An 18,196-nucleotide genomic window follows, 5' to 3' on the forward strand; every position below is an offset into this window, starting at 1 on the left:
ATGGGATGTTATTTTGATCATCTTAAGTATTTGTTTTATTGTTGAAATAAATTACTTCATCCAAACAAATACCCAATGTTCCGATAACGCAACATCTTTGGGCCAGCTAATTTATTACAAATCCTAGGTTATCATGGTTTATAATGCAAAATTCTTTCAAAATGTTTAACAGAATATCATTATATAAATCAAGAGTTAGTTTAAAAATATAATAGATTTAAAAGTTGATATGACCAAACGTAATAATGAAACTCGATATATCTCAAAACTTTATTTAGTTGAGTTATACCTGCAAATCTCATAACAAATATATGCTAGCAATTATTGAAATATTGAGATAAAATATTTCACTTCAATCATCAGTTTTACGAAATTATATTTTTACGAAGGATTTATTTGATTTTTATTAAAAAAGAATATCTATTTCATCCCCTTTCGGTATTTTCCTTCTGTTTCACCCTTTTTTTATTTTTTAGGGAGTTTGGCCATGTGTAACGATAAGAGAGAGCCTCACAAAGAGGCTTTTTCCAGTTTGGTTATGAAATCGTCGAGATAAAAATTGCATTTTGTTTTTGTTGGGAATTGAATTAAATTTTGAATAGTAATGATCTCGGGACGCGAATGGAAAAAAATGTTATTCTTGTTCGAGTTTATATGATTGAGTGAGATTAACACGAGCGTAGGAGGAATAACTGGCGAGAAAGTTTAATTTTATATATTCCTAGATCGTAAAATTGATAAACTGAATTTTAATAAGACGTTTTGCCTTTGTTTCAGATGGTTACTCGAACGAAAAAAATATTCGTAGGAGGTCTGTCGGCTCCGACGACCCTCGAAGACGTCAAAAGCTATTTTGAACAATTTGGACCGGTAAGTAACGGCTTTAAGATATTATTAACCAACTCATACAAATTTAATAAAGGTAATTTCTTCAATGAATCACTATTTTCTTTTAGAATTTAAGTAGAACTTTATAAACGTAATTCTAGTTTTTAACAGAATTTTTTTTCTCAATAAAAACATTATTATTTAGGTACTATGAAATAATGTTCAATCTAATACTTTTTTACGTATTGAAATTCAGTGTTAACATCTAGGCAATTGTTTTATATTTATTGGTAGAGCAAAATTACCTTAATAATTATCTTAGCCATTCTAAAACCAGTCCTTTTATAAGACTTTTTATAAGTAGTGTGGGTGTGTTATGTGTATGCTCTCTTGCTTCACATATAAATTACGTTAATTTTTCTCCGTCTCTATTCAGTCTTCTTGCTTCGGCGGGACTATTCTTCTCTTTTGGGTGACTATTCTGATATATTCCACCTAGACTCGCTTAGTTCGCCCTCTGATTTTCCTCCTCTCGGCCTTTCTATGCGCTATAAGTGTTCCCGCCATCTGAATTGTCTCTTTTTTTAATACATTTCAACTGATTCAATATTAAGGTCTTTTCTTATTACTTTATTTCTCATCCTACATTTTTCTACCTTCGTTACACCCTTCTATTCTTCTTATTTCATTTCATTCTGTTCTATAATATTTAACTTCCTCTACTTGTATCTTACTTTTATTCTTGCTTGACAATACCTACGTGTCACATATTGCAATTGATCTATAAATTGCTCTGTATACTTCCATTTTGATTTTGGTTTGATATTTAATTTTTGTTAATGAATTTGCTATTTACACCGATGAACAAATTCATGATCTTATCAATTCATTTATTTATTTCTTTTGACTTCTATTACCTTCAATTTCTATACCCCGATACATAAATATAAATACATATAAATGCATTTACTTGTTGTATTTTTATAGCTTCGGTGCACATATTTGTTACTTTTAGCGCTTCCATCACCATTAATTTCAGGTTTTTTTAATTCAGTATCATTCTCTTAGTGTCATCTTCCATCTATTTGAGATTTTCTGTAGGTGGTGTAGTCTATTTAACTAACATTATCCGCAAAAGCTCAAACCAATACATCTATTTCTAGTTTTATACTATTTTTTAATTGACAATCTACTAAAGAAAATGGTTCAAGAAGTTTCTTCGTCGTCCACAGTTGAGATAGAAATGGTCTTCAGATAAATATTTTCAGCAATGCATTAATCAAAAGCTAATTAAATAATTCCGTATTTAGAGTGCTGGTATATTCTCTAAAGTTCCATATTGAACTGAGTTAACTTATTTGAATATTTGTGATTGTTTTATAAAGTACAGCTACAGCAGTTTTTATATTTCTACGGTGCAATAACAGCATCACTTTTCTTGACATTTTAGAAATACATACTATAATTCATTTTATTCACTTTTATTCCTCATATTACCTACTTTCACTTTATGCGAAGTAGTTATCTGTTCATACTTGAACAAAATATACAATCTAGAGCCCAACCGTTTTGATTTGAAAACCTATTTTGGTATAATCGGGCATTCACCTATACTTAAAAAAATGGCTCTATAAAGGTCTAAACATAAAAAAGGTCTAAACATTTAAAAATATTTTTCAACGCTTATCTTTAACACAAGACCTTGTTTTGCTATAACCAAATAATTTTTGGCACTCTATGACCATTGAGTTACATAATTCTTTCAGAGATTCTACTTCAACTTTATATATACAAACATTGATGAATTCAAGCCAACATAGCGACAATCTAAAAGGCAAATTATTTTCTTGCAGTTAGATTTCGCAATTCTCAACAGTATGGATCATTTGTTTTGGTATCTTCCAGTATTATATTTCACCAAACTAGGTCTTATACTCTTTACTTTCCTCTATCTTCTTTATCGATTGCAAACTGTTTTTGTGTTAAACATGACCCTTCCACGTGTACACACGTTTTTCAATGCAATATGTACGTTCTACTTTAATATTAGTGTTTTGTAAATACTTTTAATTCACCTTAAGATATTAAAAATTCCAACTTTTTGATATATCCTTTTTCGTTCGAGTTTTTTCCTCTTATTATGGTTACATATGGTTATTAGTTATTACATATGGTAGTTATGGATTATAGCAGAAATAAAATCTTATATAGATTGCATTTATATAAACGTAGAACATTTAATTACAGAGTAGTACCATGCTAAGTTCTTTATAATCCATTATTGCGTCTTTTAAATATATAATATACTTGGTAGTTAATATTCTCCAATATGTTTGTTTAGAAAAGTGCGGAGTATTTCTGCTGAAGACGATAATAGCAAGTAGCAAAGTTTTCTTATTGTAATCCCAAATATTAACTTTATTAACATTTGCTGCGTATTTACAAAATAATGCAACATCGATGCTTTAACATAATTAGTATCTCCACCTAATTACCAACAAAGACCCGGCAAAGCAAAAACGGTAAACGTAAGGATAATATTTCGCCATGTTTACTCTTGTAATTCAAGGTAGACGGGAACAAAACAGACTTGGGAATTCTATACAAATATCCTCAACTTATACGCAACTTTTCGTTCTGAGGGCGTTATGAAGTTTGGCCAAGTTTTAACGGCGTACTTCGTCAGCAAACGAAACTTTTTATATCTCTCCCCCGAGTTCAATTTGTTCTATTTTTTAAAAGGATGATGTGTTGTAAAAAAACATTGCATTATAGATTCGATCGTTTGTTCTTAAATGTCCCAGAACGACTCTCAATAAATTCTGATAGAATGGGAAGAGATAAAATAATATAAACATTCAACAACTGTCTATAAATCTGATTCAAAAGTTAAAATCAATTGTTTTATACGTTTAGGCATTAAATAATGTAAACATACATATAAAATTTTAAATGTTATCAAATTAATCAACAACATTATTCAATATTTATTATTATTAAATTATTTTTTCCTTTTAATTACTCAATATCTAATAATCGAACAAAGCTACAACAAAACTATATCCACTACGTTTACAAGAGCTGAACAGTAAGCGAGTATCTTCTACCATCATCAATAAAAACATTCTAGCATAAAATATGTATTTGTTCCTTATTCTGTAACAAAATTGTTTTGATGAATGATTATTTAAAAACAGACGCATTAATTCTGTGCTATCTGGTATCACCATATCTGGTCTATTGTTAATGACTTAGTCTCCAGTCACAACATTGACTAGCTCTTATTTTCTTTTTATTTATGTTAAGAATATTATTTTTCTTCCAAATTTTATCTACTTTAACTGGAATACGAAATATAGTAATTTTCTTATGCAGCAGCTTGTGTCAAAATGCAGAAGTTTACAATGAGCATCTAATTATATATCAACTTTGTACATCTTGATCTGTAGGCACACCACCTATTTAGGAAATCCGTAATGATTAATTACCAATTATATATCTCTAAAATATATTAATTGCTCAAATTATCAAGATATTTTAAGAAATATGCTTACGAAATTAGTTTAGCCCAATATTAATAGAGTATTTGCAAATATATGAAAGTCTTGTAATCTTGAGAGAAAATATTCGCTGTCATTAAGAGAGTGAAAATACATTTTAATTAACACCGAATCAAAAACAATTTATTATGATTTATTATTCAGAAAAAAAAACCCTTCCTGAGATGAAATTGTAACGAATCAGCCTCGGAGAAAATCCCCATTACTTATAAATAATGACCGCCATCGAGAATTAGTGGAGGATGTTCCCCTATAATTTTGTCCCGAAGAAGGGGAATTTTACAGGAGTTGAACGAGAACCAGGACTATGTCAAGATAAAATTGTTAGTTCTATATTCGAAGTACGAAAACAACGTTAGTTAACATCCATTAGTTGGTTTTTGCCAATATGTATTATATGGAAACTAAAAACATGTTTGTATTTTAATAACTGCATCATAGATATTAAATAGAAAAGCTTTATATCTCTAGTTCTATAGCTATATATCTATTTCTTTATTAATAGAAAAGATATTTCTATAAATAGAGAGATATAGTTTGCTCGATTTAGAAAAAATGTTGTTTTTAATGAATAATTACGTTGGTTATTAAAAACTAATTTTTTTCTAAATCAAGCAAACTTGAGCGAATGCATTGAAATAAAACGCGCATTGATTGAAAAGCTGTGTCTGTTATTTTTAGAATACGGATAAAAGGAATTATTAATAAACGAATAACCACTCACAATGCAGTTGCTTTTTCCCTGTACACTTTCAGGAGTCATAATTGTAGCTAAAGCTAGTGAGCTATGAAATAAATGGAAAAAATATATAAAATACTTAAAAATCTTTATTTTATAATTTATGCAGAAATAACATTTTTATTATTGTACATCAGTTTCACAAGGTATAGAGTAATACTTCTTTTAATAGCATATTTAATTCAATCTATTCTTGAATATAGATATTATATCGATATTATAGTCAATTGTTATATAAATGTTAGGCCGGTATGGTCGTCAAGCTTATAATGTAGTTTTATTATGGATATACTGCATCACTCAATAACTGTCCTGTTGTCTTCTGACTGTTGTGTTAGTTATTTCATCCAATTTATTTTTTCCAATAATCATCAATGCTTATTAAGCGACTAATGTTTGAATTCAATAGTATTTTATCCATATAAAACAATAGTTTAACAACATATAGATTTCTTCACAAATCATAAGGTTTGGTCAATAATTTCACCACCAATATGTTAGGCCTCAAACAATATTAGATTTGTTATGTTTTATATATATATATATATATATATATATATATATATATATATATATATATATATATATATATATTAAAGTCTAAAGCCTAAAGTTTAACGTGGGGTCCGAACCACGGTCCTCAGCATTAAGTCTACCGACTGGCAAGTGACCAACTATTAGAAATCATCCCAGAATGCATCCGGTCTTACCCAGCCTGGTTACTGGCGTGACTGGGATCATTTTCCTTGTCGGATTTTACACTCTTGTCTAGAACATTCACAAATTTTAAACAATCACAAACATAAATTTACGACCATTCCTCAGCAGGTTTCGAATCCGCGGCTATCACAACAGTAGGAGGACCGTCCCATCGTCTTTACCACTGTACCACCAAGCCGTCGATTTGTTATGTTTATTATTTACTAAATAAACCGGTGTAACTTTGTATCACATTTATCTGGCATTTTTTTCTGACGATATCTATAACCATTTTTTGTGCACCAGTTATTTTGTCAGATCTGGTGACTATATACCATTAAGAAACGTTTATACTTCTTGGACAATAGTTTTTCAATAGCTTCCCTATTTGATTCTAAGCACAAACAATAAATGATCAATAATATTTAGCAGCCAACAACCATTCAATTCTTTAGGACAGTTACAAATAGTTATTCATTTATATATTCATTTATACATAAGTGAGGATATATAACAATTTAGATGTTGGAATATTTTTAATGATATTATATAGAGAAAATAGCAGTTATTTGTATTTCAGTTAATTAATTTCATATTTTTATAGAACATATTACAAAAATATATAAATTATTTATGGTGACCTTGTTATTAAGAACGTTAAATTTAATGTTTGCTTTGAGCAACCATTACCAAAAAAAGAACGATGTTTGCATATACTTTTGCAATGTCTATTGAACGTTTCATCACTCAATAAAAGTAATTTGAAAGAACAGGCGTAAAATCGAATTTATGAGGTGTAGTTAATTCGCGGGCACGTTTTCAATTTTTCCAAGAATTCGACATCAAAGCCTCGGTACATTTTATTGGCTTGTTACCCCAAAACTAATTAAAATGACTGGGCCCAAACTTCATTCTCTTTCCAAGTGATTTAGGCCCTGTACAAGGGTCTTTCCGCCCGCACTCTCCGTAGAAAGCTTTTAGTAGACTTTCGTGATTAAATTCTAGCACAAGTATTTGCCAAAGTAAAGTCTGTTCCAGAATCCAGGCACTGAGAAATGCGTTACTATAAATGTACGTTTCTTTTATTTCTAGCGTTCGTTTTCTATCAATTAGTGCTTCTATCAATCATAACCGAACGCTTGGTATAAATACTCTTTAATATACATTTTGACTTAAATTTTAATATATCATTTCTATATAGTTATGTATCTTGATTTCATATGTATTGTATACATGTAACTATATATAGTTTTTACATTTCAATTCCATTTATCATAATCTATTATTACTGAATAAGATACTATAGGAAACTATATACTTTAATATCGCGAGATATAGATACTTAAAATCGATTTGTTTTAAGGTAAATTATTCCAATGTAGAACTATTCTCTACAGTAGAACAACAATTTTAAAGATAACATATTGGACTTTTCAGTATATTCTAAGAATTTGTTATTGTCAATATATTTGTATTTTTATTTATTGTTAGTCAATTGAAAATAAACTTTAACAGCTGATAATCTAAAAAGAGATAATGAAAGTTTTTGTGACAAAATCCTAAATGAGCATTGTTTCCTTGATTGCTTCATTAATGTAAGCTTTTATTAACTGCGTTAATTATTTTGTAACCAAACCCATCAATAGCATGTTCCTCTTTCACGTGGCCCACATTGGCCCTTCCTTCTTCCGAAACGAGGTTTATTAAGTAGTTATTGTTACTAGTAGTCTATATCGTCACTTATTTTTATCTATATTGTATGATATAGATGAGGAGGACGAGGCTTTAACAAGATCCATACAATTTGGGAAAAACTGTACGATACATTTCCCGATCGAATGTTCTTTTGTTTAGATGATCATAGTTGGACGCCTATATAACGTAATTCAGCATCACTTAATAATTTTATGTAATTATTTGAAAATTTCGAGAAAGAACGCATGTATGTTAGCAAAAACGCATTTTCTATAGTATGCTTTACATAATAGTAGTGATAAAGTTAAACTAGTGAGCCTTATGTCTTTAAACTTTGTTATTAACAAACAAATTACTTATTTTATGTTATTACCATTTTATCTTGTATATCCTTGTATATTGGCAGACTGGTTTTGTGTTTATTATCAATAGATTAATTGGTATATTACACCTGCTTTGGTTTTATTTACTGCAGAGCAGGCTTCTTTTTGCTTCTCGGTTAGATAAGATGACATTCTTGCTGAGATATAATAGATGAAGGGTTCTGGGAGGTATATATATATTAACATAACAGGTCAATTGAAAAGTCTCCGGCCTACCATAGTAAAACACATTTTTTTGGCAAAATTAGTTTTTTTATTCAACATAATTCTCTTTAAGGGTGATACACTGATTATAGCGGCCCTCCAACTTTACGATACTATTTTTGTAGTACGATTCATCCTTTGCTTCAAAATAGGCCTCACTTTCGTCGATTACCTCTTAATTCGACGAAAATTTCTTCCCAGCGAGTATTCTTTTGAGATCTGAGAACAGGAAATGGAGAATACGGTGGATGAGGAAGCAATTCGAAACTCAATTTATGGATTTTTGCCGTCATTTTTACTGACTTGTGACACTGTGCATTGTCTTGGTGAAGCAGCACTTTCTTTTTCTTCAAATGCGGCCGTTTTTCAGCGATTTCGTCCTTGAAACGATCCAGCTCATGACGAACAGATCGAGCGCTATGTAATAGTCGCTGTTGATGGTCCTTCCTTTTACAAGATAGTCGATGAAAATTATTCTATGCGCATCCCAAAATACAGACGCCATAACCTTGCCAGCCGACTGTTGCGTTTTCCGACGCTTTGGAGCGGGTTTATCGTGTGCAGTCCATTCGGATGACTCTCGCTTGGACCTCGGAGTGAAACGATGGAGCCATGTTTCATCCATTGTCACATATCGACGCAAAATCGGGTTTATTACGCTTGATCATCTTCAAACACTGCTTCGAATCATCAACTCGTCGTTGTTTCTGATCAACAGTGAGCTCGCGCGGCACCCACTTTGCACACAGCTTATCATTACCCAAATGTTCGTGAATAATATGATGTACACGTTCAGTTGATACCTTTAGAGTGTCTGCTATTTCATTCGGTTTCTATTTACGGCCATTCAAAATCATTTTGTGGATTTTTTAAATGTTTTCATCGGTAACAACCTCTTTTGGGCTTCCACTGCGTTCATCGTCTTCGGTGCTCATTTCATCACATCTAAACATAGCATACCATATTTTGATGGTTGATTTTTCTGTGACAGTATCCGGAAACTCGGCATCAAGCCAAGTTTTTTGCTTCAACTGTATTTTTCCTTTCAAGAAGAAATATTTTATCAACACGCGAAATTTCTTTTTGTGCGTTTTTTTCACAGTAACAAAAGTTACTTCACTCAAAATTCTATAATTCACAAACTACTCACAGACAGCTGTCAAGTTTGTACACGTATCTTTTGATGGTTAGGGTTGTAGTATTGACCGATTTTCAAAATTTGAAAGAATGCACTTCCGAGGTTGTCCCATTGGAACCGTGTTAGGATCTGTAGGGGAAAGGGGGGTAAATCAAGGGATACTCTCAAATTTGTTGTTATTTTAGTTTGATTGAAAAATTTCTTAAATCTCTTAGGCTAGTTAGTGGACCCCGGGACCTTCAGCGTTCCTTATTTTCAATTATTTTTTCTTAATTCCTATTTTTCCTCATACTGGCTGCAACTTTACTTGGCCTACCCATTATAGTACTTAACAAAATAACTGCGTAATTTGTTGAGTAAATATTTAACTCTAAATAGAGAAAAATAAAATATTTTTGATAAAAAAAATTTAACCCACTTCAAAAAATAATTAAGGAATCCAGTCAGATTTGAAAAAAAAACAAACTTAGATTCTTAACACAAAAAAAACGATTTAGAATAAAATATGCACATTATTGTCGTTGTAATACCTAAATCAAAATAAAGGAAAACCTTATGTAACCTATCTGCTACACGTATTTTTTATTCTACTATACACACACAATTTAGCTTAATACCTACCTAAATCTATTTACCTATTTACGTTATTATTTTAACTATTACTAACTGATCACTTAGAAGTCGGTGCCAAGCCCAAATAATACAAAAATAATAATATAAATTTGTGACATATACACAAAATTAAATTACGAACAAAACACATCTCATTTGTCGCTTATTATATTATAACTAACATGAAGATGAAATCAGAAAGTTATTATTGATCATGCATGTTTATTCAGCTATTTCCTATTTTAAGCCTTTAAGCATAACTATTTCTCGAATGGTATAAGATACCTCTTTTTCATGTTACAGTTGAATAAGGAATATTATATAATATATGTAATAAATAATATTATTAAAAAATGGAGGCTTAACATTTAAAATTGATATTTTAATAAATGATAGATTTACATAAAAAAAAGTTTATTACGGCATATTTACATTAAAAATATGCTTAGTTCATTTCATAATTTGTGCTGACTATAAATGTAAAACCGAGGATATGTTATCGTTAAATTGATAAATAGCTAATTGTTGGTAAAAGCTTTAATATCGGATACAAAATAATAAAGGGAATTATTTCAATTAATTTTGGGACGCGAGCTTCTTCGTGCGCGTAACATGAATTAAAACTATCGATACGCCGTAAAAACGCCAATAAATATTCGAATTAGCTTTAAGTAGGCTCATAAACTTTCGATATCGAAACGGAGGCAGACCAGATACTCCAGCCGACCCATCTGGGCACTTAAAGTGTTATTATTTATGCTTCGATTGGCTTGATTCGGTTATTAGGCTGCATCTCGCCGCTTCGACAGGATTTGTAGACAAATTGCAGGTGATCGTAAAACACCAAGCCCATTTCCTTGAATAATTACCCTTCCGGATCGCGGGACAGTTTTAAGCTCAAGTAGCACGATTACTTTCCAGGTTATGGCGATATTAAGGGTTTTATAGTTATTTCTGGACGTTAATTTTTTTATACTAGGATCCAGTCAAAGACCACTTCAGAACAAACTTTAATAGCTCCACGGTCTACATCGTTCTTATAACTCGGCGTTATAAACTTGGCTCTTATTATGATAAGATTTATTTTGGTTTTCTCTTAATAAACATTATATCTTTCTGCCAGATAAAATTACTGAATATTAGTGGTGTTTTTATGCTTTTTGGGTTTTATCTTTCTCAATATTCCTAATTTAGCTTACGAACAACAAAATAATAGAATCAGTTTTAATGTATTTATTTGTATTTTATAGTTTCAGATAGGTTTCCTTAGTTTCATAAAGTATTAACAGTAAGGATTAGTTTGATATTATACGTATGTGAAGTATTTTATGTTTTTTTTAATCATTAGAATACTTGTATATAACTGCACAACAATAGTTACTAATTTCTAATAGTTACCTGCATCTATTCTAATCATTTTTTCACTTTCAAAAAGACTATTCAGAAGAAAGGATTGTTTGTTCTCATTCATTCTCATATGGCTGAGTTGTGTTTACATTTTGTTGCAACAATACGACTTTCACTTTGTTCAATTGAGTTTGGTAGATATATACAGAGAGTTTTATTCGTTTTTAAGCTCGTAACAGCAATCTTATTTTTATGGTCTTCTATTTTTATATTTCCCCTATATAAACTCATGATATTTCACGCTTGGGATTTTTTAGCTGCAAGCCATGGATCCGCGATGTCGAAACAGTTCCAAATAATAGGGCCAGTTAACCCTTGACTTAAAATTTTTCCCCATTTTGGATATTTTCTATCACATACGAATAGTAGGAGAGTGATTTATCAACTGCCAAGCTATCTGAAAGTTCTTTGAGAGTTTCAACCAGATTTTCGTTTAATAAGTTTTGAAATTCATTGTCTTTGAACTTGGTTGGTCCTCCGGAATGTTTTTTATCATTAAAATTAAGATGTCAATGTTTATATCGTTGAAACCAATATCGACAATTGGGATATGACAAATATTATGAATGTCAAAAATACAATCTTGATTTCTATGATTAGTGTCTGTATATACTGAAGAACTCAATAATACGAAATACGTCACTGTTATTTTACGTAGAGAAATGTCAATATCATCGTTTTTAAAAGCTGGACTAGATGTTTAACAGTTATTGCTACTTCGCATTTTCACTAATATATATCATTTTGTACTTTTTCGTTGAATTTAGAATACACTCGTGGCATTTTATAGCATATATTTAAATATACCAAAACATTCTGTAAGTTACAGAGCTGATAAAAACACACTCGGTACTACACTCCAAAGGAATTTCAACAAGGAAAGTATATTTCTAAAACCTGGAAGTAAATTAGATGAATACGGTAAATTGTTAGTAATTACGTAATTTTCGATCAAAACAATTACAAGCGAATAGCAGTCAGCTTAAATATAGCTATATATAAATATTATAGCTTCTGCATATAAATTGTGACTGCCTAACATATTGGTCATTCTTTTACCTAACTTAATTGAAGGTATGGTACCACTGCAGTAATTTTGTTCTTGTATGGTTTTATAAAGGCCAAGTGGGGAATTATCAAAATTATTTTCTTTATGTAAAAAAGGATTGACCTAAAGAGAAGAATCGCGATTAGTTAATACCTTATAACAGCGCAAGTTAAATTTAAATAAATTAGACTTTGTTTCAAATGTAAATTATCCCGCTTTCGACTCGAAATAAATCGCGAAATCTCTAAATCGCCTCAACTTCAAATACTTACGAGAGAGAATAAATTAGAATTTAAATATCGTTCAGCCATGAGGGCAGGAAAAAAAAGGCGAAATAATAAACCAAAGTAGAAACAGTATCATAAGAGTGTTAGCATTTCGTTTCGGTAAAAGACCGCAAAAAGCGGTCGACATGGCGCGCTTATTAGAGCGCGCAGACACAAACAATATCTTCTCCGACAGTGACAGAGCTGCGCGCCTAATCCTTTGTAGGGCTGATATAGATTCCGGCAAATCCAGCCGATCTACTAAAAGCGACATGAAATGGGTAGATCTTGACGCCCCGGACTCGAGACCCTTTCCGAAAACGACGTCTAAGTCAGTGTCGGCACGGGCCAATGGCTTTAATTAGTTTCCAGCTAACGAGGCAATAAAATGTACGGCCAAACTTTTTACTTAGCGAAATGGGATTGGGTTTGTCGGCGAAGTCTTAAGGTCGTCCCTTGGTTCTCTCCCTATTTCGTTTATCTGATTAACTAAATATAATTTACATTGTTCCTCCTCCTTCATAGTTCGTCTCATACAAGAAATTTCTTCATTCGGTTTTCGATATCGATTACTCATCGTTTTTCGCTAAAGGTGACCTATCAGTGATAACTAACGAGGAATACTGAGTATGATATAAAGAACTAATCAGTATGTACTATTGAAAATGTATTAGATACAATAAGCAGTTAATTTTTACAATTTTATATAATTATTTGACATGACTTGACTCGATGTTATATTGTAAGAAGTACACAAGTATATCATGTTTTGCACATGAGCAGCCAAAAGCTGTTAAGGTAAATTGGATGACTGAATCCAAATCAACAGGCCGTTTTTTAAAATTGATTCTAGGTTTCCAAATAAGCAATACATTCATTATTTTACTAGTTTTATCGACTAATGACCAGTTATTGAAGTAAAAAGTACAAGTCAGAAATGAACAGAGGTTGAACTGAGGCTTTTATACTGCATGCGTTCTGTTTCACATATTAGGGTCCAACAGTAATCGCTCATCAGGCCTTCGTCTCAAACTTTTTGCTCGTTGCTTGTGTCACCCTAGTTTTAGAGAGAAAAATCAAAATGTAAATGCTGAAAATATATCTACGAAAGTCAAGGTGATCATCAGGCATTAAATATTTTGTAAACTTTGCATCATTCATTAGCTTTCGAATGCTAGTTCTGATAAATATTTCTGAACAAATTAAATGCTTTTCTTCTATAACAAAATGGCTTTCATTGCTCGCCGGTGATAAAGGCGAAGTTCTTCTGGTATTTTTTGAACTTGTACGTGGACAAATTGGCACTGTCCGTACGTGAAACTCTCCATTGATGATACATCAACTGCTGTGCTATTTTTTGCATTTATACCGACCTATTAATAAAGCAAAATACTTGTACAGTAAATACACATCTTTGAGTGCATTTGTCATCATTTTTCCATTTTTACCGAGAATGTAACATCCACAAACTTAAAAAAAAAGCCTTGAATAGACTTTGCTATGTTATCTCTGCATTTTCACGTGTTTCGAAGAACAGTACAAACACAAGTTAGCGCCATTAGCCCAGAGCCGTTGTAAAAGGACAGTGCTGCCACTCGACAACTAGAACCAATTTTGTCACACGTTTGTCAAAAGTTGACCCAAATTGGTAAATTTGTATTATTGATCAAAAACTGTTGACTTTTATCTAAACTTAGCTGATTCCGCAATACGCAGTTAAGCACTTCCCTGTAAAAATATTGTAATAATTAGTCGCCACATCTAGTGCGTTTTACTTCTTTTATAGTTTATAATTAATTCAGACAATCAGATATTGTCACAGATTCATCATATTTTCGAAACACATGGTGTTCTTATCTAGCCAAACGAATAACTTTTATTTTTCCTGTATAAATAGTTCAAATGCAATCTGTCTGCTGCTATTGACGCTCTCTTTGTCTGTGACTTTAGAAGAACTAACTAAATACAATACTTATATATTATTGTTAGATCATATAGTCAATTGTCACTTAAAATTATCAAATTTAATATAATAAACAGTGACTTCTTTGTTGTATTAACCAACGTGACAATTTATGTTTTACTTTTTTAGATGGTTTCAACTATATCTTGAATAAATTATATACTGTTAAATTATAATTTTTCAGATCTTCCTTTGCTATCCTTTATTTATTAATAACCTTTATTTATAGCATTTAATCATACCGAGTTACCTAATTTATTGATTAGTTTGAACGTTGGTAAATTATTTATTTGGTTAACGTTAACGACTGTTGAAATTTTCTGATCAATCAATATATGTATTTGGGAGATATAAGAATTTATTCTGGTTTTGCTTTAATATATTCTTTAATTATCAAATTTTGATTTAAAATCAAATTAATAATATATATATATATATATATATATATATATATATATATATATATATATATATCTTAATGTATTCTAAATATATCTTATAAAATTGCTTGATAATACAAAAATTAATTTCGAAGTCTGTAACCTATTTTTTATAACTTATTTGTTGTAAATAGGATTATTTTAGCACTATTATTAACTTAATTCTATACGTTTAGATAAAACCTGACTAGTGATTAGAGTCGTAGAATAATATTATTAACAATTTTAATGCGTAATGTATAGATAGAAGTATCGGGGAGAATGTTTATTTCTCAACCAAAACGCTGCTGTAGGAGGTGCATCAATCGTACCAACAAATGACTATCAGTTGTAAACATTGTGCCCTCAAACAATATTAATCTCTTAGTTTTAGATCATTTTTTGTGATCTTGATGGATGTATTTTTCGAGATAATTCGCTACGTCTTCCATTCAAAAGGTCGTTTTTGCTACAAAAACGTATGAGGAATTCATTCATTTTCACTCAATAGACATACCAAACCAAACCATTGTAATCCACACGTCTGAGCTGGTTCCTCAAAAGATAGAAACCTAATTCGATTAAAATCATCAAACACGAACCTCTGTGGTGCACTGCATGTTTTTATTTATACAGCTATTTCCATTATTATTTAGACAGCGAAAGAACGACATCAGTATATCACATAATCATTTGAAGATCTTTACTAAACCGTAGTCCTTTCGTGAATTAGTGGCTGCTCTACCACTATATGTTGATTTATGATATAGGAAAGTTGTACAGTTATTTTTGTTTGTATAAGAACACCAATCGCCGTCTTTTGATTTTTTTTTCATATATTTCGAAGTTATTCGAAAGTAAAATGATGTCAGGCTCGACAGTGTAACCAAAGTCAAAATAATATATATTTCAACAAAATAAATCAACAGATAATCCACTCTATAAAAAATACCGTCAAATTTGATGAAATACAAACGAAGTATATATTTCGAAGTAGTGCAAATATTTAAACAATTTTGTTATATAAATATTTAAAAATCCTGTTTAATTTCAAAATAATATTCCACGTACAATATTGATTCCAAAATCGAGAAATTTAACATTTCATTGCAGCATATAATATAAAACACACAATAGATTCGTTGAACAAAGAATAAAGAATTTTGTAGCTACGTAAGGCTAAAGTATTTCTGTTTGCATATGTGTTATTACCAAATATTACACCTTATCCTATAATCCATCCGTAATTACTAGTACAGTGAAAACCACATCAAATTACAAAGAAGATATATGGAGCATGGTGAGATTATCAAGGTTTATTAAAATTACGACCCTATTGGATAGGAGAAATAATAAAGCATGGTAGTCGGTATTCTTCAAAGAAGAATTGGATTAAGAATGTATATAGAAGTTTGGTTAAGTCGCACTGCGTCGATCTGAACAAGTGGTAATCCGACGGCTCTATATTTCATAAGTACTCTAGGTGCAGCAAAACTTGAACTGTGATACTGTATTCTTCACAACTCTTTCAAGGTGTTGTCAAGCTTTGCATTCAGTAATATATTTTTTAATTTATTTTTTGCAACAATGCGTCATTCAATTGGCAGTTGACGTTGATAGACGTCTATAGTAACAGTTTCATTAGAGTTTAAGAACTTGTAAAACATTACACCTTGCTAATCCTACAATATGCATATGCTCCATAAATATGGATATCTCTTCTGGAGTAAATAATGACTGTTTATCTTGGTGGATTCACTTTTCATCGACAGTAATAATACGCCATAGAAAATTCTTCTTTTTTTTGCATCACAAACACTGAAATCGCGATATTGAAATGGTTCGAGGTGGCATTTTCAGTTAATTTCCTACCACATGTAAATATCTGAAAACAGTTTATTGATCAACTGCTAATTTGTCTCAGAATTCTTCGGGTGTTTGAGTTAAGTTTTCGTTCAATAAGTCTTATATTTCATTGTCTTGGAACTTTTTTGCTGATCAAGGTGGTTCCTTGTCATTGACATCAAAATCACTACATTTAAACCGTTGAAACTAAAACCGACAATTGGGATGTGGCTAATGTGGGATAAGTCCCAATAAATAGACTATTTTATTGCTAAGCCATGATATACATTTTTGGGATTGTTTTTTACTTGTGTTCTTTTTCTTTAAAAGTTTTGGTTGTAAGTTGGAAATAAAACGCATATTTTGATTTTATTCAAGAGTACGCTGACTTTTTGCCATATTCAGGAACATCAATCCAGATCATGTAATATCAACTAGAATAAGTTTTAATGTGAAATATTTGATAAACACGGTTGAATATTTCTCTTTTTTTTTTCAATCAGTTCTAACGCAATTATTTCATATAGCAGCTATTTGGGTCAAGAGCTTAACCGAGCTCTGATATTTACTAATCAATGTCCTTTTAATATAATACTAATTAATGCAGAACAATTCAGTGTAGAAGCTTATTTTTCCGATAGTTTTGTGAATATAATTGTTTGTGGTAATTAATCAATAAACGCTAAAATATCGCCCTCATTCGGTTTTCGCGCGAACTCGAATTATCTACGCACCTCTTTAATTAAAAATCTGTTAAATTGCTATAAATTGGAGCAATCAATCGTTGCCGCTTAATTATCAATTTCCCATCGGTTTTTTTTTCTCTCTCTCGTGCTCGCCCACCCCCCTTCGGCGATAAAAAATCGCTTAATATAAATCGTCGTCTCATTACGGCTGGGACGACTCATCAGCAATGCAACGAATCAAAGGGCGAGGCGAGAGCCACGCTGTCATTTATTTCTGCCAGCGGCGACGTGGAGGCGCATCCATCTTCCAGCGTCGAGTGGCCTTCTCCGTCAGCTTACGGCTCCCGATTATATGGAGACCGGGAGAGAAAGAGAGGAAAAAAATGAGACTGGCGGACGAGAGAGTTTGTCGCTCTGAGTTATGCAATGAAATTTTTTTAATTTGCCCAGGATGCTTGGGAATCTGGGAAGACGTATATACCAAATGAATCTTACACGATTTATCCAAAGGTTTACATAAACTATTTTGCTTCCGAGGGCAATTCGTTATGCAGTAAAGGTAACTAATTATATAGCAGTAAAATTGTACGTTTATTTTACAACAATTAATTGCAAGAATTCAATGATTATATTGAAAATAGAAACATTGAGTTTAATCTTTTTTATTTTAAATATATTCTGATGGATGTTGATGCTAATGCCTT

General features: G+C 31.2%; 1 protein-coding gene across 9 annotated transcripts in view; it reads left to right on the forward strand.

Moving 5' to 3' along the window:
- The window catches only part of Rbp6 (RNA-binding protein 6), a 752,769-nt gene that overhangs the window by 355,442 nt on the left and 379,131 nt on the right, over positions 1-18,196 (forward strand). For all 9 annotated transcript variants that reach the window (XM_076395624.1, XM_076395626.1, XM_076395622.1 and 6 more), the window contains one exon: positions 778-870. In XM_076395624.1, the coding sequence (XP_076251739.1) occupies positions 778-870 (93 nt within the window). The remainder of the gene's footprint in view (positions 1-777; positions 871-18,196) is intronic.

The sequence above is a fragment of the Rhynchophorus ferrugineus genome, unplaced genomic scaffold (assembly GCF_030347505.1).
Source record: "Rhynchophorus ferrugineus isolate W39M unplaced genomic scaffold, kcgeb_rfMv2 rfM2, whole genome shotgun sequence".
In the NCBI taxonomy this organism is placed as follows: Eukaryota; Metazoa; Arthropoda; class Insecta; order Coleoptera; family Curculionidae; genus Rhynchophorus; species Rhynchophorus ferrugineus.